Raw genomic sequence first — 26,427 nt, 5'->3', positions numbered from 1 at the left:
TGGAGCTGACCTGGCCCACTACGGACCTGGGGAGATTGGGATACTTTGGTTTTTCCTCTTACTGACCTAAAGGGTCCACTCCCGGCGGTTTCCCAGGCACAGGTCGTAATCCTGGAGTGGAGTTACTTCCTGGGGTTGGAGCATCGGTCCGTGGAGTGGGGGTATTCGACTTTGACACAGGAGTGGTAGATTTTTCATTCTGACAGAGAGGAGGGAGGGAGGGAAGGAGAGAGAGAGAGAGAGAAAAGGAAAGTTGTTTTTTCTTTCTTCCCTTTGAAAACTTAGGCTGGAAATCAAAGGCTGGTTCGGAATATTGTTTGACCTAACAGCAGCTATAAAAGTGAGGTTAGTGGAGTGGGGAAGGGGAAACTGAGGCTTTTTATTCTTTTCAGGATTTTTTTTTTATTATTAAACAGGGTTCCCGCAAGCGATGGAATCAGTGTGCAAAGGAGGACCTAAGGGGATAATGGAAAAGCTAGAAGAATTAGTAGTAGGGTAGCACGACATTCATTTCTGGGTAACTGGTCTGTATCAGGCAGAGGTCAAGTGTGACTGAAACTTTATGCTGGTGGCTGATGTCTAATGTGCAAAGGAATGGGTTTTATTTTTGGCCCTCAACCTCCCTCTGCCAAGGCTCAGACACTTTGTCAGGCTTCATGCCGACTTGGGGGCATTGTGTTGGGGAGAAGTGGGTATCGGGAGTCGCCTACCACGCTTCCTCCCTTCATCCAGAGCAGCTGTTGAGGTTTTTGCCAAATCAGCAGAGTTCCACAAAATGGTGGCTGGGGCATCATGGGATGGCACGGGGGGAGGTGGTCTCCCGGCCTGGTGTTCAGGAGAGCCAACAATGGCCATCTTATTGCCTCAGTTCCTGTTTGCTAGATAAGGACTCTGCTTTCCCCTCAGTTGGCCATCTTGAACATCTCCGTGAGCACCACACTCCCGTTGTATTAAAAAAAAATCCCAGAGGTTTAATTGGTTGTGGGAGGAGATGGCAGTAGATAGGAGACCGAGCAGAAGTGTGATGAAATGCAGCTACAAAAAGGGAGAGAAAGGGGAGGTGGGGGATGAGGGAGAAAGCGCTTTCTTTTTTTTGCACTGGAACTTCTGGGGTGAGTCCAGGTAGGAGTTGGTAAATGACGGATGGCTTTTTAGATAGGAAGTGAAAATCATGGCTGGTGAATCCACTCTGGCCACAAAAAGTGCATCCCAGCTGCAAACGGAATTTCCCGTCAACTCCAAGCGCAATGCCCTACCTAGGCACCTCATTCATGCTCCATTCCATTTTCCCTCCCAGCTGTGCACAAGGTTCCTGACACACACATCCATCATCCACGGCTTGCCGCCCGCCCCAAGGCCCTGATCTTTTCAATCACGTTTAGGTCGCCCCGGCTTCTCTACGGAAACCCCTGAGCGGACGGCAGTTCCGTTTCCTTGGATGACTCAGGAAACCAAGGGCCGATCCGTCTCGATCTACGACAGGCACAGAAAATGAGGGCCCCAGACCACTTACAAGGCTCAGTTCTTTGGATTTGGAGGAAGGAGTGCTGCTGGAAGATGCAATGGAGGCTGGGCTCATTGGGGCATCTTTCTTGAGTAGGCGGGTCTTGTCCAAGCCATTCTCCCTCGGAGAAGGGGCTGGGCTCCCTCGAGGGGAGGAAGGGTCCTATAAATGAACGACACAGATTACAGCAGCTTGCGGCATCTGTCCACTGACAGGTCACAGACTACCGCCCAACCGGCACCCGTCGGGTCTACTGTCGGGTGAAAGGTTCAACATCTAGGACGACCGCCACCACCACCACCACCATTATCCCATTATCCTCTTGGGTGGCTGCAGGCCATTCCTATTGGTTTGGGGGAGGGTGACACGACATGGCAAACTGTAGGCTGTAAGCTCCCTGTGGACAGGATCGTGTCCACTAACTCTGTTCTGCTGCGCTTTCCCAAGCACTTATTACAATGCTCCGCATACAGTAAGCACTCAATAAATACCACAGATTGAGTGATTGATCGCAAACTGAGAAAGGAAGAAGAAATCACTAGGACTGAATCTCTTCCTCGATTTGGTGAGTCCTATGTATATGCATACCCCAAACTTGGATGCATTAGAAATTACCCACACAGGAATAAGGCCGGAGCCCTGATTAACATGCTAATTCAGCATCAGGTCCCCTCACCTCATTGGAAACATCCACTACCAGGTTGTCGTCGCTCTTCTCGCCATCGCTGTCCTGCGTTGACAATTGGGAACACTTTTTGTTTTCCAATTCAAGTCAGCCCTGTTCCGCCCATCCCAATCAGACAGCATAACCCTGACGTTCCCCCAGATCGCCATTTGGGCCAATCCCCGCAGCTGTACTCAGTCACATCCCCGGTCTTCCACTTCCCTCCCTCCACTACGAGGGCTTGAGCACCTCTGGTCACTGAAGGGAAAATTGAGATTCCCAATCACGCCGATCTACGCTTTCGGCCTGAAGTCAAAAATGCTGCACTTTTTTCCAGAAAGAGTGAGGCCGGGCAAAAACAAAACTTCTGCCGTGGAGCAAAACACACCCACATCTTTAAAAGACAGTCCCAGGATGCCTGGCGTTCCGGTCCCATGTTTTCCAAGAAGACATGGCCGCGAGTTTTATTGAACACTTAGTGTCTTCCCAGCCCCATCCCCTAGAGCCTAGCTTTAGCTGAAAACATTTGAAGGAAAAAAGAACGGTTTTGAAACCACCAAAAGGCAGGAGGATGTGAACGACTTACATAGCGAGTTGCTATTTCCTTCTCTTCGGTTTTCTGCTTTTTGCTGTCTGACGAGTAATCTGTTGAGTTTCTATGCTTCTCGGCAGCTCTGAAACTTGCTGATGGAGACACGGAAGAGCTCTGAAATGAAAGGGGGTAAGGGGTGGAAGGTGGGAGAGAGACCTCGCAGATTTCCTTGCTAGCGATTTCTGGAAATGTCCACTACTACTCCCAAGTTGGTGCTATGTGCGCCTTCCCACTCCCCCCATACAAGCTCTCTCTTGAGACTTATCCTGGAACAATGTGTGGACTGAGGTGGGCAGCCCTCCACAGCCTTGATAGACCCACTTCGCTCTTTATGGGGGGTAGAATCAGGCTCATCATCCTTTGTTCTAGCACCTTTTCTACCACGGCACCCTCATAGCTAAACTTCTCCAAGAAGACAAACTAATGGAAAACCAAATGTTTCCCAGATGAATCTGGACAATCAACAGTTTAGTTTGTTGATGAAGTCTCCCATCAAGAATGACGGAAGGGCCTGATGGAGGACGGGGAGAAAACACAAGCCATCTTACCATATAAGAGGACAGACATACTGGTCTCCAAACTGAGTGAAATTGTAATTGTGGCACACAAAAGTGGAAATAAATAAAATAGGACTAATGCAGGCTCATGAGTGGCTTATGAAAAATAGATAAGGTATTTGCCCAATGGAAAAGAGATATTTTTATGTATGTATATTTTATGGAGTTGACTGTTTCTTGTGCATTTTTGTAGGTTAATATGTTAGAGGGCTCACTCAGTTGAGAGCAATTAATATTTCCTAATGAAAAGAAGGGAGTGTGTCTCTACAGTTAAATTATTTCCCAAATCTTCTGAATACCGAAATACATCCAGTCTGGGTGCAGAGGGGGTGGGGGGAGGTGGATAGTGCAGTTTGCTGTGGCTAAGCTTGATTTCTGTATTTCAGTAAACTGAATGAAAAACAATCTGATGTTAACTGTTTACATACTTTGACCTGACTAAAAATGGAAATGGGCACACTTAATTCTAGTAACACTGGGGAAATGAGCATAGAACTATTTCCTTTCTAGAGTTCTCATGCCACCCAAACAGGAGCCCAATTTCCGCACCTTGGAATGGAACTGAGAGGACACATTATAACTACAAAAGCCTAAGAAGTGCTGCCAGGGAGGGAATCAACCAATCTATGGTTATTTACTGAGCGCCTCTACTGGTGCGCTGTCTCCACTTCCTCTCTCCATTTCACTCCTTGATCCCCTCCGATCTGGTTTCCTCTCCCTTCACTCCACGGAAACAGCCTTCTCTAAGGTCATCAATAACCTTCTACTTGCCAAATCTGATGGCCTCTACTACATCCTAATGCTCCTAGGCCTTTTAGCTGCCTTTAATAATGATAATAATAATAATGATGGTATTTGTGAAGCGCTTAATATGTGCCAAGCACTGCTCTAAGTGCTGGGGTAGATACAAGGTAATCAGGTTGCCCCACATGGGGCTCACAGCCTTAATCCCCTACCCTCAAAGTGCTTACAATCTAGTGGGGAAGCTTACGTTCTTTTTATATTAACTGCTGTCCAAAAACTGCAGAAGCAATATGCAACATCACATGTAGTGGGGTAAGAAGGACTCCCTAAGTAATCCTTCAGGTAAGATTTTCAAGGTGAATTCATTCCCTCTAGACTGTAAGCTTGTTGTGGGCAGGGAACGTCGCTGTTTACTGTTGTATTGTACTTTCCCAAGTGCAGAGTACAGTGCTCTGCACACAGTAGATGCTCAATAAATACGATTGAATGAATTCCCTCCCCTATGCCATACTTATATGCAATTTGCCTCTTTAAACACTACTCCCCTTTCTCCCTTCAAAATTGGCAACCACCCCTGAAACTGGCTGTGTGTGTGTGTGTGTTTGTGTGTGTGTGTGTGTGTGTGTGTCTTGTGCTTGAATCTCTCCTGTACAGAAATGTACTTCATGAAGGAGAAACACAGTCATTTCTCAACTGATTTTACATTTGCCTAAGAAAAAAACCTCCAGGCTTACGCAAAGCATTTATTTTTATCTGAGCAGAATCACATGGTTTCATTTCCCTAAATCTACCTTGATTTTTATAGTTTAATAAAGTTAAATGGTAGAATGATCAAGTAGTTAACTATCACCAGCACTTAACGCATGATGATCTCAACAATGAGTACTAGAGCAACATGCACTGCTTAATGACTTAAGTACTCAGAGTCAAATCAGACTTAGCCTGGACTCGCTTCACAAATCTTACAAACACTCCATTCTGCTACGATTTTCACCATTCATAGAAAGCAGGGAGCTCATCTGGGTGGAATAATACCTCAGCCCATATGTACAAGTTTGAAAATATTAAAAACAAGTTTTTCCACATTAAGATATTGTCACTTTGATATAGCAACAAATTTGGGAAGAGTTTAGTATTTTGCTAGAGAAGCTATTATTGTTATTACATTTGTCAAGCACTTACTATGTGTCAACCACTGTTCTAAGTGCTGGGGTAGATATGCGTTCTTCAGGTTGGACACAGTTCCCATCCTAGATAGGGCTCACAGTCCAAGCAGGAGGGAGTAGGATTGAATCCCCATTTTACAGTTGAGGAAAGTGAAGCACAGAGAAGTGAGGTGACTTTCCCCAGGTCACACAGCAGACATGTGGCAGAGTCGGAATTAGAACCCAGGTCCTTATGACTCCCAGCCCCAAGCTCTATCCATTAGGCCACACTTCTCAACTTAATTCATTAAATTCCAATAGGTGCAGTCAGTAAAATTATCTCTCCATATTCATACTGTGTGTGTGCACGCATATGCACACTAGATATATTTGGGACAAGCTTGCATTTTCATAAGGTCTACAGCATTTGAAGGAAATAGTCTAGCACCTGTTTTTCGTAAAAGTTGAAAATCTAAAATTTGAATTAGTCACTGAGAATGAGTGTGGCTTAGTGGAAAGAGCATGGGCCTGGGAGACAGAGGACTTGGGTTCTAATCCCAACTCTGCCACTTGTCTGCTGTGGGCAAGTCACTTAATCTTCTCTGTGCCTTAGTTACCTCATCTGTAAAAACAGGATTAAGACTGTGAGCCCCATGTGGAACATGGACTGTGTCCAACCTTTTTTTAAATGGTATTTGTTAGGTTCTACCTCTGTGTCAGGCACTGTACAAAGTGGTAGGGTAGGGACTGTGTCCAACTTGATTATCTTGTAGTACCTAACCTAGCACTTAAAACAATGCCTGGCACATAGTAAGTGCTTAACAAATACCATATTTTTTTTAAAAAAAGCCTAAATACTTAAACTGCCTGTTAGTTATCGTTCTGGGCCACTGCCAGTAGAGTACTACTAAGATACGAGTACAGTGCTCTCCACATAGTAGACTGTGAGGTCCTTGAGGACAGGGACTGTGCCTAAAAAAATCAATCTGTTGTACTGCCCTCTCCCAAGTGCTTAGTATAGTCCCACAGCACTTATGTACATATCTGCAATTTATTTTTACTGATGTCTGCCTTGCCTTCTAGACTGTAAAATACTTGTGGGCGGGTAATATGTCTACTAACTCTGTTAAATTATGTAGCTCTTACTACAGTGCTCTGCACACAGGAAGTGCTCAATAAATACAACTGATTGCTTAGCACACAGTAAATGCTCAATAATAACAATCATGGTATTTGTTAAGCGCTTATTATGTGCCAGGCACTGTTCTAAGCACTGGGGTAGATACAAGGTAATCAGGTTGGACACAATTTCTGTCCCACATAGGACTCACAGTTTCAATAAACATCACTGATTGATAGCAATGGCATTTCTGGAGTGACCACTGCAAGCAGGGAATGTGTGTTGTGCTTCTGTTGGGTTTTCCCAAGTGCTTAGTTCAGTGTTCTGCACTCAGTAGGCACAAAAATGTCACTAGTACTATCGGTCAATCAACCAAAGGTATTCATTCAGCCCTTACTATTACTACCACTCTGATTCAGAGTGGTGTATGCACCTTAGTACAGTTAACGCACCATAATCTACTGATTATAAGAAGTCTAATTCTCACTGCCTAAATGTATTCTCTGGGAAAACGGCCCTTTGGGAGGAATGTTAATAATAATAATGATGATGGTATTTGTTAAGCCCTTACTATAATAATAATGTTGGTATTTGTTAAGCGCTTACTATGTGCAGAGCACTGTTCTAAGCGCTGGGGGAGATACAGGGTAATCAGGTTGTCCCACGTGAGGCTCCCAGTTAATCCCCATTTTACAGATGAGGTAACAGAGGCCCAGAGAAGTGAAGTGACTTGCTCACAGTCACACAGCTGACAAGTGGCAGAGTCGGAATTCGAACCCATGACCTCTGACTCCCAAGCCCAGGCTCTTTCCACTGAGCCATGCTGATTCTATGTGCCAAGCACTGTTCTAAGCACTAGGGGAGATATGAGGTCATCAGGTTGTTCCACGTGGGGCTCACAGTCTTCATCCCCATTTTACAGATGAGGTAACCGAGGCCCAGAGAAGTGAAGTGACTTGCCCGAAGTCACACAGCTAAGTGGCAGAGCCGGGATTAGAACCCATGACCTTTTGACTCTCAAGCCCGGGCTTTTTCCACTAAGCCTAGCTGCTTCTCTAAAATAATAATGGTATTTGTTAAGCGCTTACTATATGCCAAGCACTGTTCTAAGCACTGGGGTAGATACAATGTAAGACCACTCGAAGACTGTTTAGGTCCAGCATCGCTGCTTACAATGTCCAAATAATACTAATGCTTAGGGTACTTGTTAAGCATTTTTATACTCACCCCAGCTCCACAATACCTATGTCAATATTCTTATGCTCTACTATTTTCCCTAACCATAATCTATTTTAATGTCTGTTTCCCCCTATTGACTGTAAGCTCCTTGTGGCAGCGATTCCGTCTCCCAAGTCCATAGGATTGTACCGTCCCGAGTGCTTAGTACAGCACTCTGCAAAAGTAAACACTCAATCAATACCATTTATTGACTGATTGATGTGCCAAGCACTGTAATCAATGCTGGAGTAGATGCAAGATAATCAGGTCGGGCCCAGTCCCTGTCCCACAAGGGGCTCAGTCTAAGAGGGGGGAGAACAGGTATTGAATCCCCATTTTAGAGATGAGAAAACTGAGGCCGAGAGAAGTTAAATGATTGGCCCAAGTTCACACAGCAGCTGTCTGCCTGGGTCTGCTGCTGTCATCCAACCTCCTCACAGGTCCCACCCAGCAAAGGTGTCATGTGATGAGCATTGTTCTCAATCTGGCAGACTGATTAAATCCCAGGATCGTATTGCTTGTGGTCCTGTCTTGCCATTTGATGTTCTGCAACACTGGTGGAAACACTCAGAAGTCAGATATGGAATTTGGGCTAGCCTCGCTGACATTTAGGATGGACACTGCAGTTCCTCGAAAGACCTCCGGTTTGGTTCGAATTGTAATGCCACCTTGGCACCACACTCCATAAGTCTCTCCAAGGATTTGCTTTTTTTCCTTCTGCCTAACCTGGCATCTTTGGACTACCAAGTTAGCAGAATTCAGAGACAGCACACAACTCCGTGGGCTTGATGGAAGTTTCTTTTTCTTAGATGGAAGATGCTACAAATCTGGGTTAACGGGAAACTCCCTGAACCTCCCAAGAAGGCCAACTGACCCTGAACATGAACGTACACACTTGCCTGGATTTTCGAAAAAAAATACCCAAGTCCACATTTTAGCTGTCAGGATCTGTTCCGTTCTTTGATTAAAAATTCAACACAATTCCAACTGCCACCCTGAAAACAGCTTTAAGTCATGCAGACTGTAACTTAATGGGCCAGAATCTTCATTTTAGCAACTATTAAAATTTATAGGGAGAGAAAATGTTTTCACATTGCTGGCTCCCCCAGCCCCCCCGACCAAATAAACTGTTTAAACCTACTGGATAGGCTAAGCATTTTTCTCCTAAGGAGTGTTAACTCCATCGGGTCTCATAGATATTTTTTAATGGATGGTATATGCAAATATGCTCTATACATATTCAAGTGTAATTTAGCCATCATGCAGAAGGAAAATACAGTAAATCAATTTATAGGGAGGCCTCACAGCTTTAGGACTGCATGTGAGGAACCCTCCATTCTAAATCTTGACAATGGAACAGATCCGCTATGTGCTGCAGGGAAAGCTGGGGCTGGGTTTTATTTGTTCTCATTAGTTCAATGAAGATGCTTGTGCTACTGGTATCTCGCAGTCTCGGACAAGTCAATCAATCAATGGTATTTATTAAGCACTTTATTTTTTTTGGTATTTATTAAGCACTTACTATGTACCAGGTACTTAAGCGTTGGGGTAGATGCAAGGTAATCAGGTTGGGCACAGTCCATGTGCCACTTGAGGCTCACAGTCTTAATCCCCATTTCACAGATGAGAAAACTGAGGCACAGAGAACTTAAGTGACTTGTCTAATATCCCACAGTGACAAGTGGTGGAGCCGGGAATAGAAGCCAGTTCCTTCTGACTTCCAGGCCCGTGCTCTATCCACTAGGCCAAACTGCTTCTCTTGATCTCAAATGAATTTGGTTGAATTACTCTAATTAACAGTGCCTCATCAATCAATCATATTTATTGAGCACTTAACTGTGTGCAGAGCACTTGAATAAGAGCTTGGAAAAGGACAATACAACAGGGTTGGTGGACACATTCCCTGCCCACAACGAACTTAGTCACTTGGCCTTTTATATGCTTCAGTTTCCTCATTTATAAAATGGAGATAAGATCCCCTCCTTCCCCCTTAGACTGTGAGTCCCGGGTGGGACCGGGTCTGATCTGATGGTTTTGTATCTATCCCAAGTGTTGGACAAAGTGCTTTGGTACACAGTAAGTGCTCAAAAAATACCACCAGCATTATTATGTAATAATAATAATAACTGTGGTATTTGTTAAGCACTTACTATGTGCCAGGCACTGTACTAAGCACTGGGGTAGATACAAGTAAATCGGGTTGGATGCAGTCACTGTGCCACCTGGGGCTCACAATCTCAATCCCCATTTTACAGATGAGGTAAATGAGATGCAGAGAAGTGAAGTGACTTGCCCAAGGCCACACAGCAGACAAGTGGCGGAGCCAGGATTAGAACCCATGACCTTCTGACTCCAGAAGTGTACCAGAGTTATCGATGAGTTATGCAAAAACAAAGACAAATCAACTGTCCTCTTCCAGGTGGTTAGTACAGTGCTCTGCACATAACAGAACCCAATAAGTACAATGCACAGATTTAAAACAAACAATCCTATTTTCTAATTGTTGGTTTTATATTTGAATCTGGTGCCTGGAATTACTAGGGCTGAGAAGGCCGATGGCTGGGCCCACACAAATTTCACCCTGTCCACAGGGACGCTGGTAGGGGTCATCACTTTTCACAGCAAAGACTACTCCTCTTTTCTTTATGGCACTAAAACACTCACCCCCTCCCTTCTTCCCTCCTTGACTGCCATCTTCAACCATTCACTCTCCAACAACTTCTTCCCTGCTGCTTTCAACCATGCTTACACATCCCCTATCCTAAAAAAACCAAAAACCCAAAAACATCCAGTGCCTCTGATACTGTGGATTACCCCCTTTATCCAACCCGGGCTTCATTGACACTGCCCTCTTTTGGTTCTCCTCCTATCTCTCTGATCGCTCCAGTCTCTTTTGCAGGCTCTTCCTCTGCCTTCCACCCTCTGTCAGAGGAGGTCCCTCAAGGCTCAGTTCTGGGTCCCCTTCTATTCTCCATCTACACCCACTCCCTTGGAGAACTCATTCGCTTTTGGCTACATATCATTTCTACGCAGATGATTCCCAAATCTGCATCTCCAGCCCTAAGCTTTCTCCTTCTCTGCAGTCTTGTATTTTCTCCTGTCTTAAGGATATCTCTACTTGGGTGTCCTGTCGACACTTCAAACTTAACATGTCCAAAACAGAACTCCTCAAATTCCCACACAAACCTTGTCCTCCCCCGGACTTTCTCTCGTTCAACCCACATAGTCAATCTGTCACCAACACTAAAATCTGCTCTTTCCTCTCCATCCAAACTGCTACTATACTGATCCAAGCACTTATCCTATCCCAACTTGACTACTGCATCAGCTTCTATGCTGCCCTCCCTGCCTTCTGTCTGTCCCCACTCTAGTCCATCCTTCACTCTGCTGCCTGGATTGCTTTTTTAAAAAAAGTTCAGTTGATGTCTCCCCACTCCTCAAGAACCTCCAGTAGTTGTCCATCCACCTCTGCATTCAACAGAAACACCTTCCCATCAGTGCTTGCCCCCTACTATCTTACCTCACTGATCTACTACCGCCCAGTCAGCACATTTTGTTCCTCCACTGTGCTTAGATCTCAACTATCTTGCCGCCAACCCCTTTCCCACCTCCTCCCTCTGGCCTGGAACTCCCTTCCCCCTCCATGTATGTCAGACCACCACTCTCCCCTCCTTCAAAGAGCCTTATTAAGGTCACATCTCCTCCAAGAGGTCTTCCCCGATTAAGCCCTCTTTTCCCTGGATGACTTCCTTCTGAGTCATCTGTGTATTTGAATCTGTGTCCTTTGGCCATTTGGTATTTCCTACATTTTCAGCCCCACAGCACCTATGTGCATATCTACAAATTACATATTATAAATTGTTTCTTCATATTAATGTCTGACTCTCCCCACCCACCTGCCCCAGACCGTAACCCCACTGTGGGCAGGAAACACATCTGACAACTCTGTTGCATTGTACTTTCCCAAGCACTTAGTAAGTACTCTGCACACAGTAAGTGCTCAATATATACCACTGATTGACTGATTCTGGTGGTCTGGGTTTGTTGAAGAACCTATGAGCAGCTCTGTTTTGCCAGTGCCTATTACACATTTATTCATTCAATCGTATTTTTTGAGCGCTTACTGTGTGGAAAGCACTGTCTTAAGTGCTTAGGAGAGTACAATATAACACATGATTCATAGACGATGCTGAAGAAATGGTACAAGAGGCCTGGTGTGAGTGCTGCCTTACACCCAAACCTCCCAGGCATAGAAATGGCAAAATACTGCCATGACTCCATGACTGCACTGTGTTCTCCTGGCTCTCTTGATTCGCTTTTCTACTTGCTTATCCCTAGGCTTTCCGGGGAATGTTAGTCACTTCTCCATGGCCAGTGAAAGCCTGTGGCTTTATGAAGGTGGTGGGGGAGGGGAGCGACGGGATGAGGGTCTCTTTCTGTGGGGCCCTGACCTCCATCTTCCTCAGGCTAATCATCAGCAAGCGGGCTGAAAACATCAGCCGTTCAGTGACCTTGCAGAGTCATCAAGGACCTTTGCTCGAAGCCAGGGGCCTGTTGGCGTGATCTAGCTTCCCAGAGGTCGGGAAGCACGGTCTAACATTCGCTCACAGGTCCTCCGTGGCACCCTTGAGCACAGCTGCAGAATCGAAAACTGAGAAAAAGGAACATTGTCTCCTTGAGTGTGCTCTGATGCTCGACGCAAGGGCTTCAGATCAGACTGGGCTCTCTTCCATGGCCCGGAAAGATGATCATGGTAGGGGCTGAGGTTTCTACCCTTACCTGCTTCAGCCATCACCGCTCTGCTCCTGTTGAGCTCCCGGTGGAGGTGAGAATTCCAGGGGGGCTGGCAGGGAGTGGAGCAGCAGCAGCGGCAAAAGAAACCCATGGCTGCTGGTGGCCCTGCTACCCAAATGACTTTCGGGATTCCTCACCTCGCCGGGATCACGGCAAGGAGTGAACCAGCAGCAGCAGGAGCTGGTACAAATAGAAATTTAAGTTCCTGGCCCCACTGTCCACCTGGGTGTCATGGCCGAAAAAGGAACAGCCTTCGGCTTTGGGCCACAAAAGCTGCAGTGGCAGCGTCAACGGCAGGAACTCTGCCCAGCTCAGTCGAGACACCGTGCCTCTACTTTTTCCCCACCGCCAGGGGAAGATGAGCAATAATGCAGGAGGCAGCGTAAGACAGAATCAATCAACCCATCGAAAGTGTTTAATGCGCAATCACTATGTGCAAAGCACCATACTAAGCGCTCAGGAGAGTATACTTCAGTGGATTTGGTAGACCCGATCCCTGCCCACAAGGAGCTGACAATCTAGAGGGATCAATTCAGACTGGCTGTGCCGCACGACCTCGGTTCCTCCGCTTGGTAGTCAGACAGTCAAGTCAGTCAGCCACAGTGTTTACTAGCTGGACCCCCAGGAATTCTCACCTCCACCGGGAGCTCAACAAGAGCAGAGCAACCATGGCTGAAGCAGGTAAGGGTAGACACTTCAGCCCCTAACACAATCGTCTTTCCAGTTGGGAGTGTACAACATAACAATATGAGAGATACATTCCCTGCCCAAGGTGAGCTTACAGTCCAGAGGGGGAGATGGAGAACGGATGAGACAACAGCAATTCTGATTCGCCAGGTAGTTCACCAGTGACCACATTTTCCTTTTCTTTTGAAACATTCTACACTCTTCTGATACACACACTTCAAGAACCCACGACACGGTGAGGACCTGGGATTTACTGTTCTCCCATTAAAGCAGCGTGAAAAGCAGCATAGCCTCGTGAGAAGAGCACGGGCTTCAGAGTCAGAGGACGTGGGTTCTAATCCCGGCCCCGGCACTTGTCTGCTGTGTGACCTTGGGCCAGGCACTTCACTTCTCTGTGCCTCAGTTACCTCATCTGGAAACTGGGGATGAAGACTGGGAGCCCCAGTGGGACAACCTGGTGACCCTGTATCCACCCCAGCACACAGAACAGTGCTTGGCACATACCATTAAACGCTTAACAAATACCATTACTATCATCATAGAGAACTCCTCGTTGGTCCTCGTACCGGCCTAGAATGAATTCCCCTGTTCCGAGAGGGCAGAGTACCTTCCGCCGTCAATTCACACCAATTCATTTAATTTAATAGTGTAAATCAGGGAACTGGGAACAACAAATAAGGCCCAAGATAGAGCTGATTACCCTGAAGTGTTTCTGGAGGCACAGAAATGGTATTCCCTTGAGCAACTTTACAATGCTTACAAAGAGATACATTTTGAGTGCCATGATTAAAACAATAATTCCCAACAAAGTGGGTATTATGAGATAATTGGCCATCCTCAAGTATTAAACAAACTGTAGTAAAAGCCAAGGAGACTCATCGCCAAGGTCAATTACAATAATTGCTTATCTGAATTACATCATTACTATTATAAACCCTGTTTGAAGTATTAAATAACCAATAAAATTGATACACTATGCATCAAAGGGAAATGGCCCTAGAAGAATGGTTTCTGGTGGACTTGTGGCCACTCTGAAATCTATTTCATTCACACACACACACACACACACACACACACTTCCCACAGAGGTTTTCTTGATGTTCCTTGTTCAGTTCATTGACAAGGAGGGGACACAGCTCTCCGACTGGTGGCTTAGAAGACCACAGATGCTGTCATTCCTACACGGAGAGATGAGCAGATTTATGGCTTCTGTGGATGTGCACTGACAGGAGTGGAAAAGCACGGACAAAAATGACCACTCTGAGAGTCCAAAGTGATGGCATTTCAGAGAGGTCACAGCACTCCACGGGGACGGAAATTTCAAGTTTCTGTTCTTTTTATTATAACTTTTGGTCCTAAACAGGCTACAGCTTCAGATATCATCGGAGGCAGCTTTACTGGGCTAACACCCAGGCTCAAATGACCTTCCCTCAGCCAATAAACTGCTTAGAACAGCTTCGCATACAACAACCGGTCAGAGCTATTTTAGGTTTTTGGGGGTTTTTTGACCCAGCTTCAACTAATTGGATTGTGTTTGGCAATGTAAGGACCTAAAACATACTTTAAACTGTGATTAAACATCAAAACTTTCATGTTTTTTTACGGCATTCTTCCCCACTAATTAACTTCTCTAATGAAGTTAATTAGTGGGGAAGAATGCCGTAAAATAACATCAAAGTCTTGATGTTTAGTGTCACCATCAGTTCAGCTAAAGCTATAAAGAAAATGATTCCTTTTCAGTGCATTTTGGAGTTCTCGGCACGTATATGTACAAGCGCCAGGATCCAAGAGATCAACATCTTTCAAAATGTCCATGCTGAGGAGAGGCATTGACGGTAGAGATGAAACATTCAATGTCAAGCAATTAAGTGGCCAAGAAGGTTGGATAAAGCAGGGCTGAAGATACTGAATCATCGTCAGGAGAAGAGTGAAGAACTAACGTACCATTAACTGGAGGTAATAAAGGGGGAAGCAAACACCCTTTGGTCTGGGTGAAGGCAGATTCTAGTCACGGGCTACAAAGTCCATTTGGTCTCAGTCTAGGGGAATGTAAACAGTCCACTTGAACCAAAAGGAGTAGGAGCGAGTAGGCAATTTTAAAGCATCAATCTATCAGCAATGGCTGGTGCTGATCTGGCCCTTTCCTGTATTAAGTGCATGATGGCAAGGAAAATAGATATCTCAAGTGGCTGCGGCTGGCTCTATCACAGCACATCTCCGTCGTAACAAGTCCTGCCAGGAGACAGCTCTGTAATCACGGAGAGGGTAAAATGACCCGGGCAAAGAAAGAGAGAAAGGGATGAGGGTGTAGAAGTTTGGAAACAAGCGCTTTTAAAGTGCAATGTGTTCCAGGGAGGCTGCTGCTCACGTTGATGATGGTCAGCACTGAGGAAAAATAAACGCCACCGATCGACTGAGGGATTCACTGAGCACACAGCTCGATTGGAAGTGGTCTCTCTCAAACCGGGAGGTTGCAGGAGAATTTCAAAGAGGGAGTCCAGAAAATAATAATGATAATAATCATGGTGGTATTTGTTAAGCGCTTACTAAGTGCAAAGCACTGTTCTAAGCGCTGGGGGGATACAAGGTGATCAGGTTGTCCCACGTGAGGCTCACAGTTTTCATCCCCATTTTCCAGATGAGGGAACCGAGGCCCGGAGAAGTGAAGTGACTTGCCCAAAGTCACCCAGCTGGCAAGCGACGGAGCTGGGATTAGAACCCATGACCTCTGACTCCCAAGCCCGGGCTCTTTCCACTGAGCCACACTGCTTCTCTAAAAGCAGAAAAGACCGTAAGCTCCTGGTGGGCAGGAAGTGTGTCGCTTCCCTGTTTTGTATTCCTGAAGACAATTACTCCCCCCTCCTACAGAGCCTTATTGAAGGCACATCTCCTCCAAGAGGCATCCCCTGACTATACCCTCTTTTCCTGTTCTTCAATTCCCTTCGGCGTTGCCCTGACTTGCTCCTTATATTCATCTGCCCTCCCAGCCCCAAAGCACTTACGTACAGATCTGTCATTTATATATTTATTTTACCATCTGTCTCCCCCTATAAACTGTAAGCTCGCTGTGGGCAGGGAATGTTTCTGTTATACTGTTACATTGTACTCTCTCAGGCACTTCATACAGCGCTCTGCACACAGTAAGTGCTCAATAAATACGATTGACTGACTGACTGAAGCACCTAGCTGCAGAGCCTAGTGTCCCTCTCCACCTCTCAGAAGACTAGTCAAAATTTCAGGAAGGAGACAAATGTGTTTGTTTGGGATAGAGAGACAGCGTGGCCTAGTGGGAAAAGCACAGCCCTGACAGGCGTGGAGTCAGAGGACCCAGATTTTAATCCCGGCTCTGCCAACTGCTTGCTGTGTGATCTTGGGCAAGTCACTTAACTTCTCTGTGCCTCAGTTTCCTCAACTGTAAACTGGGGATTAAATACCTGTTTACCCTCCTACTTAGACTGTGAGCCCCCATGCGGGACAGGGACTGTGTCTGACCTAATTGACCTGTATCTACCCCAGTGCTTAGAACAGTGTTTGATACATAGTAAGCACTTAGCAAATACCATGAAAAAAAAAAGATCAGGAGGAGACAAAGAAATGCTCAGAGCACTTGCAGGGGTTGAAATGGTCAGAGAAACAGGATAGGGTCATCATTTCCTTCATAGGCCCTGATCCAAAATACTGCACTTACATCAGAATATTATTTTATTTACCATACTCCTTTCCCTATAAAAACATAAAATGAAAAACAGGAACTGTTTTTTTGTTGTTGTTTGGATATCTACCTGCTATTTTGGCTTCATCTCAAGGGATCTCCTGCCTCTTCTTAAAATCTGCCCCCCTTCACCTGCTTCTCGGACCTCCTCCCTCCACACCTCATTAGAAATCTTGTGCCCTCCCTTTTATCCACTGTGACCACCATCTTCAACCACACACTTAGCAATGACTCCTTCCCTACTGCTTTCAAATACGCTCATGTATCCCCATCCTTAAAAAAAACAAAAAACCTCCCTTGACCCCATTGTTCCCTCCTGTTATCACCCCGTCTCCTTCCTAACATTCCACTTCATGTTCCTCAAGCACGTTGTCTACATTTGCTGCCTCCCTTTCCTCTCCTCTAAATCTGTCCCCAACCATCTGCAATCTGTCTTCCGCCTCCTCCACTCCAGGGAAACCACCCTTTCTAAGGTCACCAGTGACCTCCTTTTTGCCAAATCCAAAAACCTCTACTCCATCCTAATCCTCCTCGATCTCTCAGTTGCCTTCAACCACCCTTTCCTCTCCAAACTGCTACCACGTTCATACAAGCACTTATCATATACCACCTGGACTACTGCATAGCCTCCTCACTGATCTCTCTGCTTCTCCCCACTCCAGTCCAGAATTTGCTCTGTCTCCCAGATCATTTTTTCTAAATAAACACTCCGTCCCCAACTCCCCACCTCTCAAAAAGCCTCCAATGGTTGCCCATCCACCTCCGCATTAAACAAAACTTGTGCCCATCAGCACTCAGGCAGCTCTCTCCCTCCTACTTTACATCACTACTCTCCTACTACAACCCAGCCTGCACACTTTGCTCCTCGAATGCCAATCTATTCACTGTACCTCGATCTTGTCCCTCTTGCTCATGTCCTCCCTCTGGCCTGGAGCCCTGTCCCACTTCATATCTGAGAGACCACCACTCCTCCCATCTTCAAATCCCTACTAAAATCCCATCTACTCCGAAACGCCTTCCCCGATTAAGCACTCTTTTCCGCATCCTATTTTCCCTCCCTCCTTCTTCACCTATCCACTTTGGTCTGTACCCCTTGGGCACTTTGATACTCACCTCACCCCCACCACATTTATGTACACAATTATTCTCTGTTGCATCCCCTATCTGTAATTATCTTAATGTCCTTCTTCCCCAGTAGACCGTAGGCTCTCTGTTGGCGGGGAATGTGTCTATAAACTCTGTTATATTGTACCTTGGGCAAGTCACATGATGTCTCTATGTCTCAGGTTCCTCAGTTCACAGTTGATGCAGAGGGGAGGGCACATAGGAGAAATAAAGGGCTTAGTCTGGGAAGGCCTCTTGGAGGAGATGTGATTTTTGTAGAGTTTTGAAGATGGGGATGTTGGATGTGAAGGGGGAGGGAGTTCCTGACCTGACGGAGAATGAGGGCAAGGGATCGGTGGTGGGAGAGACGAGACCGAGGTACAGTGAGTAGGTTGGTGTTAGAGGAGTAAACCGGGGGGGTTGGGTTGTAGTTGGAGATCAGCGGGGTAAGGTAGGAGGGAGAGAGCTGATTGTGTGCCTTAAAGAAGATGGTGAGGAATAAATATCACTGAATGACTGAATGGGCTAACTTTAGATTACTAGGACATTACTGCACTTTCAGACTGCAGAAAATACTAACTTCAAATCAATCAAAAACACTAACTTCTGAGAAAGCCCTAATACATTTAATAAACATTTGGTGGGACTCCATAAATTGTTTCAGAACACTTTCAAGGTCATTTATAAATACTGTTACATAAAAATTTAGCCTTGGATATGATTTCCATATGAGAAATAACAAAAGTTGCTGGGCAAGAAGCAGCTCAAACTGCTAGCATTCGACAGCTCTGCAGCTCATGAAACTGAAAAATGATACAAACTAGGTTGCCAAGCGGAAGTAAAATTGGCTGATCAAACTTTCAGCTTTGCTCCCTGGGGCTAACAAAATGGATTCCTCTTTGGCTGCAGATGAGGGACAAGGTCATTTTACGTTCTATCCGTGTTTAGAAATGGATCACTGTTCCCGAAAAGCAGCAATTACTGCTTCGTTTCCTGTCCACGAAGAGATGGAGCTGCCTCTTGGGGCAAATTTCTCAAGAAAGCCACGCAGACAATGACTCCAGCCATTTTAGATTACCCGCTCTGAACAACTGCCCCATCATTTCCACCCTCAGATTTAATGCTACAGTAGGAGCCACTATCCGTTTAACCAAGGCTCTCTTATTAAAAGAGGAGGGGTTTGTTTTCTTTGGGTTTTTAAATCCTGGTTTAAATCCTGCTCTAAAGCAGAATGTATGCACTTCGACCACTCTCTCCCTGAAAGAGCAAAAGAGCAAACATAACCCTCCACAGTAAGTTCTCTGAGTAAGGTCCTGAATAGACAGGTAGCAGCAGATAGAAGGGGATAAAGCAATCAATCAATGGCATTTAGAGAAGCAGCGTGGCCTAGTGGAAAGAGCCTGGGCTTGGGACTCAGAGGTCATGAGTTCGAATCCCCGCTCTGCCACTTGTCAGCTAGCTGTGTGACTGTGGGCAAGTCACTTAACTTCTCTGTGCCTCAGTTACCTCATCTGTAAAATGGGGATTAACTGTGAGCCTCACGTGGGACAATCTGATAACCCTGTATCTCCCCCAGTGCTTAGAACAGTGCTCTGCACATAGTAAGTGCTTAACAAATACCAACATTATTATTATTATTATTATTATTTACTGAATATTTACTGAGTGCAAGCCACTGTTCTAAGCACTTGGGAGAGGACACTACAATACAGTCAGTAGACTGGATCCCTGCCCTCAAGGAGCTGACAATCTGTGTGCAGAGCACCATATGTACTAAGTTGCTTTTTAAGTTCAGGCCAAGCAGTGGAAAAACCAAAATCACAGTCTTGCACACTTTGACCATGGAGAAAGAAGTGTGAGGCCAATGGCATTCACCTGACAATCTATAGCCTGTTCAAATAAATTATTTTTAACAACTTAGGGAGGACTCTTCTTGTGATTTAAGTACTTTATGACGCAGTCTCTCGTTCCTTTTGCTTTTGTTAAGGAAAGAAGAATAATTTCCTCTAAAATACTGTTCTGGCAAACACTTCTAAATTATGTAATTCACCAGGTTCAACTCGGCTGGTACAATTATTTTCAGAGAAGACGCTTATAATACATTATCATTATAGTTCCATAATCCAAGTTGAATTTTACTTGGCTGAATTCCTAACATGTTAATGCTGAAATTGATCTGTTTAAAAAACATCATGTGAAGGGTTTTTAAATACTATACATGTCCCAGCTCTTTATTTCAAATGGTTTAGAAATGAGTTTGTATAAACCAAACCAAACAAAACAAAACAAAACAAAAAAACTCTTCTGTTCTCTAATCTAGCATTAAGTGTATTTTAAAGAACAACAGGCATGTTTCCAAACACACTCTTGCAGTGTACAAATTACCCAGCAGGGATGAAGATAACAAAGCTATTCGTGTGGGTTTAGATCTTAGCAGAGGCTGACATTTCATCAAGGTTGTCGTGGAAACCATTTTTGAAAAATAATTTTTTAAAAACCGGAGATATTCGTTTAAGCGTTGGGACCTTTCTAGAGACGTTGATGGTTAACAGAGCTGTCGCATCCCTGTGCACGGAGAATCAAATGTCTGATTCCTCTGACAGAGGGATTACACCACCAAACCATCATTTCACAGCCAGAAAAATGCACAGTACAGTCTGAAATATGGCTCCATCTCTGCCCGCTAAGTTACTGCCTTTGAAATGTCAACTGAAAAGAACTAAGCAAAAGCAGAAAAAAATGACTCCTAAATTCTTTCTTTATTACTTGCTCTTCCTCCCTCTTAGACCAGGAGCTCCGTGTGGGTCAGAGACTGTATCCTGACCCGATGATCTTGTATCGACCCCAATGTTTAGCATGGTGTTTTGGCAGCCGGTAAGTGCTTACTACCATAAGTAGGGTAACGATTGAAGGATTGCCCAATTTAGAAATCACAATGGTTACAAATGCTATATTTTAAAAGTTTGGCAATGACTTATTCCACTCACTTTCTTCTTGAAACCCTATTATTTGCCTCCAGAGTATGTTGATCTTTGGAGTTAAAAGAACTGAGCAGAGGCTGACCAAAGCCAGAAACCAGGCTCCACTCTCATATTTAGGCAGGAAAAGAGCAACGGAGAACCTAGCGGTAATTCTGCTTGCATTTAACGGTCAAAATACTATCTATCGACTGGATTTCCATGTTCCATTTAATCATACATTTTAACTTCATTTAAGTTTCCCCTTAAGGAGAGAAAGGAAAGAATGGGTCTTTTTAGACCAGGAAAAATACCTCATAAGCACCATGAAAATCACAGTGTCTCAACCCAGAATTTAGAAAATCAGCGGGAGCAAAACAACAAATATAATGGGCTCCCTTGCTGTCAGAACCAGACTTTGTTTCCCGGGGAAGGGAATTTGGACTATTCCTTCCGTTTGAGAAAAGGAGATGTAGCAACGGTGATCGAGATAGCAATGTAACATGATAACAATGATAATCGTGGTATGTATGGTATTTATTAGGCTCTTACATTGTGCAGAGAACTGGGGTAGATGCAATACGATCAGATCAGACAGAGTCCCTCCCTCACATGGGGCTCACGGTCTAAGGGGGAGGGAGAACAGTTATTCAACCCCCATTTTCCAGATGAAGAAACTGGGGCACCAACAGGTGAAGTGACTGATAATAATAATAATAATAATGTTGGTATTTGTTAAGCGCTTACTGTGTGCCGAGCACTGTTCTAAGCGCTGGGGTAGACACAGGGGAATCAGGTTGTCCCACGTGGGGCTCACAGTCTTAATCCCCATTTTACAGATGAGGTAACTGAGGCACCGAGAAGTTAAGTGACTTGCCCAAAGTCACACAGCTGACAAGTGGTAGAGCCGGGGTTCGAACCCATGACCTCTGACTCCAAAGCCCATGCTCTTTCCAGTGAGCCACGCTGCTTCTCTACAGGTCATCCAGCAGGCGAGTGGCAGAAAACCAGAACCTGATCATGGTTGTGAAGAGAAGCAGCCTTCCCCAAAATATTGTAGTTTAGGATACCGGGAGGGTCGTGACTGTGAGGAGTCTGAGGACTATTCCCTCCCAGTAGTTATGCCTTTTTATTGTTGTTTTGATTGAACTGTTCTTTCCCTTTCCCCTTTTTAGATGATAAGCCCCACATGGGACAGGGACAGTGTCTGAATCGACATCCTCGACTCTTTCCCCAGTGCGTTGTACAGTGCCGGGCACAAAGCAAGTGCTCGACAAATGTCTGAAACGAATCAGTCAGTGGTATTTCCTGAATGCTTGCTGGGTGCAGAGCACTGTGTGAAGCGCTTGGGAAAGTAATAATAACGATAATAATGATGATATTGGTATTTGTTAAGCACTTACTATGTGTCAAACGCTGGAGTAGATACAAGCTAATCAGGATGGACACAGTCCCTGTCCCACATGGGGCTCACAGCCTTAATCCCCATTTTACAGATGAGGTTACTGAGGCAGAGAGGAAGTGAAATGACTTGTCCAAGGTCACACAGCGGACGAATGGCGTAGTGGAATTGGAACCCAGGTCCTTCTGACTCCCAGGCCCAGGCTCTATCCACTAGGCCAGGCTATACAACGCAGTAGTGTTGGAAGACACGTTCCCAGCCCACAAGGAGCTCACAGTCTAGAGGGAGTTTACAGCAAATTATGATCAGCTGGAGTCTTTGTGCGTAAACTGGTATAGTATGACTGAGTCTGACAGGAGCACTAGCTCCGGATCAATCAATTAATCGATCGGATGAATTTAGTACTTACTGTGCGCAGAGCACTGTTGGGAGAGTACATCCTCTCTGACCCTCAGTTTCCCCATCTGTAAAATGGGAATGATCATTCCCGTCCCTACCTACCTCACCGGGACGTTAGGAGGAGAAATTTGCACAAATGAAAATGAAAAAACAACCTGCAAAATAAACAAAGCAGCCTGGCCTAGCGGAAAGGGCACAGGGCTGGGAGTCAGGAGACCTGGGTTCTAATCCAGGCTCCACCATTTGCCTGCTCTGTGACCTTGAGCAGGTCACAACCTCTCTGGGCCTCAGTTTTCTTACCTTTAAATTGGGATTAAATATCTGTTCTTCCCTCTTAGACTGTGAGCCCTATATGGGACAAGGTCTGTGATCAAGTTGATGACCTTGCATCTAACCCAGTACGGGGTACAGTGCCTGGCACAGAGTCAGCGCATAAGAGTGACGGCAATAATCATTATGATTATAGTCTAACAGGATGGAAACTTTTTAAAAACCATCAAAATTCAGCAGCCTCAAGTGAGGAGATGAACAAGTGTCCCTTTGACAATGCACCAGAGCAGGATGGTTTCCTGTTCCGTCCTGCACCCGGAGATCCGAGACAGGCACGGGGACTCTGAAGGTGGAAATCACCGAGCCTCCAGTTCCCCAAATGTAAATCTGAAAACCGTTCGAGAAGTTCTCGGGCAATGATGCAGTGGGAGGGAGGCAGCCCCTCAGTCAGAGTAACCAGGGCCTACTCGGAACATATGCAACACCATAATCCAATATACCCACGGACAGCCACCCTGTCCAGTTCTGGAGAGCCCCAATGCAAACAGTACTGTTGTGGCGCTCAAACCTGAAGAAACGAGGCGTAGTCCTTAGGTAAATGGACTTTCACCACCTAGGTTTTACTTCCCACTCAGTTGCAGAATTACACACCTGAAGGCAGCAGGTAGGATACTGATCTCTTTCTACCTATTACATATATATACATTATAAGAGGTACATATTTTATATATATTATATATATATAATAGGGAGTTAGGGAATATATAAAATAGTATTTGTCAAGCACTTGCTATGTGCCAAATGCTGTTCTAAGCACTGGGGTAGAGAAGCAGCGTGGTTTAATGGAAAGAGCAGGCACCTGGGATCAGAGGACATGGGTTCTAATCCCGGCCCTGCCACTTGTCTGTTGTGTGACCTTGGGTAAATCACTTAACTTCTTTGTACATCAGTTACCTCATCTGTCAAATGGGGATGGAGACTGTAAACCCTGTTTGAGACAAAGACCGTGTCTGACCTGATTATCTTGTCTCTACTCCAGCACTTAGCACAGTGCCTGGCACAGAGTAAGTGCTTAACAAATACCAATCCAAAAAAAGATACCATCAAATACAAAGTTAGCAGATCGGACGCAGTCCCTGTCGCATATGTGGCTCGCAGTCTTAATCCCCATTTGACAGATGAGGGAACTGAGGCCCAGAGAAGGGAAGTGACTTGCCCAAGGTCACATGGCAGGCAAATGGCAGAGCGAGAATTAGGACCCGGGTCCTTCTGACTCCCAGGCCCATGCTCTTTCCACTAGGCTATGCTACTTCATGGCCAGCCCGCAGCTGTATCTGTTGTCTCTCTGTCCCTCCTCCCCCAGGCCCGCCACAACAGGGAGGGCTGTAAGCAGGGTAAGTCATTCCTCCCTCGATTGGCCTGATCTAGAATGGACTTCAGGGGGATTATGGCTTCTAAAATAGATGAGGGCACAGTGGTGTCCGCTGCCATTGAGGTAGCCGGAGTAATGATGGTCGTATTTATAATGTGCTGACTACATGCAAAGCACTGTACTGAACATCGGGAAAGTGTATACGGGGGGAATTAGACATGGACCCTGCTCCTCTAGGGGCTCCCAACCTACAAGTGAGCAACCATCACCACATGGCCACAGCCATGTGGGTGTGGGGTGAGCGTGTACATGGGCTGGGGGTGAGAGGGAGGGAAGTACGTCGCCTGTGTCCCCGGCCTTTGGCATTCCCCCGACTGCCCGGGGGGCAGGGGGCCCCACTTAGATGAGAGGAGAGCAGACCCAAGGGAGAGCCCCCAATACGTGAGACCGCACTCCGGGCCTGCCCTGCTCCTCCTCCATCCCCAGGCAAAGTCCCAGAACCCTCAGAGCTATTCAGACACTCCACCTACCCGCTGTTCGGCCACGCTGTCTGTCGCTGGCCACAGGGGGAACCAGGCAAGGGAGTGAGGATGGCTCCGTGACCGCCATTACCACTACTACAAAAACCACTCAAGTGCGTGACCTACAGTGGGAGGTCACACCTTTCCCCTCCAAACCACAGGGGTCTGGATAAGGCCCACCGAATGGCTGGCGGCCAGAAAAGGCGCCCCCGCCGGGAGTTTCACAGACAAACTCAAGCGTGCGACCTACTGACGGAAGGACGCACGCCGAGGCCATGAATCTCTATGGCCCCGGGAAAGGAAGTCAACTTTTAACCCTCAGTGGAGTTTCCATTCGTCCACACTGCAACAGAGAACAAAAGTCATGAATGGATTAGAAAATACTACGGAGGCTTGCGCTCCCAAGTATTACTGACTAAATGAAATCAGCGAGAGCCGCATTGATTGGGTTTTCCTGCGAATTACCATCTAGCTATAAAAACCAAATTAGGGCGGTGCGATTAGTGTAAGAGTACTTCCATTAACCTCCAGCCAACTGTTGAGGCTACAAGTTAAATACTTTGTCAATTTTTCATCTGCATAAATCTACGTTAATTAGGAAGCAGACTTAGCAGCCGTCATAAACTAAGGATTCTGCTACTGGTTGCAACGGTCAACATGCAAAATCAACAGGGCCTCGTAGAAAGCACATTCTGTGAGGCACTGAAGTAAAGAGGAACTTGCTCTTTCAACCTCGTGGAAGGATTGCTATTCAACATTTGCTGAGTAAAATATTTACTGCAAGGAAAACAGAAAACTAACCTTGAAAATCCTCTTGATTTTTAGTTTCTGGTTTTCTTCTTAATTGGGTGGGTTATTATTTTCTAAGCTGGACAGATTTGATGGCGCTCCAGGGGAAAAGCATTAATGAAGGCCAGAATGCAGTGGGACACAGCGTCGTCTGAGGCTTTGTCTCACCATGTCCTTAAAGCATGCCCTTTATACCCCTTTTGCATCTTGCTCCCTTCATTCATCCCCCCTCTTCCCAGCCCTACAGCACTTATGTCCATATCTGGCATTTATGTATATTGATGCCTCTCTCCCCCTCTAGACTGTAAGCTCGTTGTGTGCAGGAAATATGTCTGTTCATTCATTCATTCAATTGTATTTATTGAGCACTTACTGTGTGCAAAGCACACGCTTGGGAGAGTACACTATAACAACAGACAGACACATTCCTGCCCACAATGAGCTCACAATCTGTTTATTGTTATACTGCACTCTCCTAAGCGCTTCCTACAGTGCTTTGCATATAGTAAGCGCTTAATATGATTGAATGGACATTCTACCTATTTGACTTTGATTTCTTTGTCTTCTTAGGTTGATTATTCATACTTATTCTATCATATTAACTATTGAATTGATGTCCCAGTTTCAGTTCTCCATCCAGGAGCTGTTTGGATCCCTCCCTCATCGCCCCCACACCCCTGAGTAGACGGAATTCATTATTTATGATCATGCCTTGCCCTTTGATATCAAATATAGCCCGTAAATGACACTGATGAAACTGGTTAAGGAGACGGATGTGTGGTCCATGTGGAGTCCAGATCTCACAGCCTCAGAGAGGATTGGACAGCACTACAAGTCAACATATAAACCACTGATTCATATTCATATTAATGTCTG

General features: G+C 45.6%; 1 protein-coding gene across 9 annotated transcripts in view; it reads right to left on the bottom strand.

Annotated features, from left to right (window-relative positions):
- Positions 1-26,427, bottom strand: part of TLE4 (TLE family member 4, transcriptional corepressor) — a 127,667-nt gene that overhangs the window by 8,728 nt on the left and 92,512 nt on the right. For all 9 annotated transcript variants that reach the window (XM_007668214.4, XM_007668213.4, XM_007668215.4 and 6 more), the window contains 4 exons: positions 2,755-2,874; positions 2,181-2,234; positions 1,514-1,666; positions 67-199 (listed from right to left, as the gene is read on the bottom strand). In XM_007668214.4, coding sequence (XP_007666404.1) covers positions 67-199; positions 1,514-1,666; positions 2,181-2,234; positions 2,755-2,874 — 460 coding nt within the window. The remainder of the gene's footprint in view (positions 1-66; positions 200-1,513; positions 1,667-2,180; positions 2,235-2,754; positions 2,875-26,427) is intronic.

The sequence above is a fragment of the Ornithorhynchus anatinus genome, chromosome X5, assembly GCF_004115215.2.
Source record: "Ornithorhynchus anatinus isolate Pmale09 chromosome X5, mOrnAna1.pri.v4, whole genome shotgun sequence".
Classification (NCBI taxonomy): domain Eukaryota; kingdom Metazoa; phylum Chordata; class Mammalia; order Monotremata; family Ornithorhynchidae; genus Ornithorhynchus; species Ornithorhynchus anatinus.
This window is presented reverse-complemented; position numbering and strand designations above follow the sequence as displayed.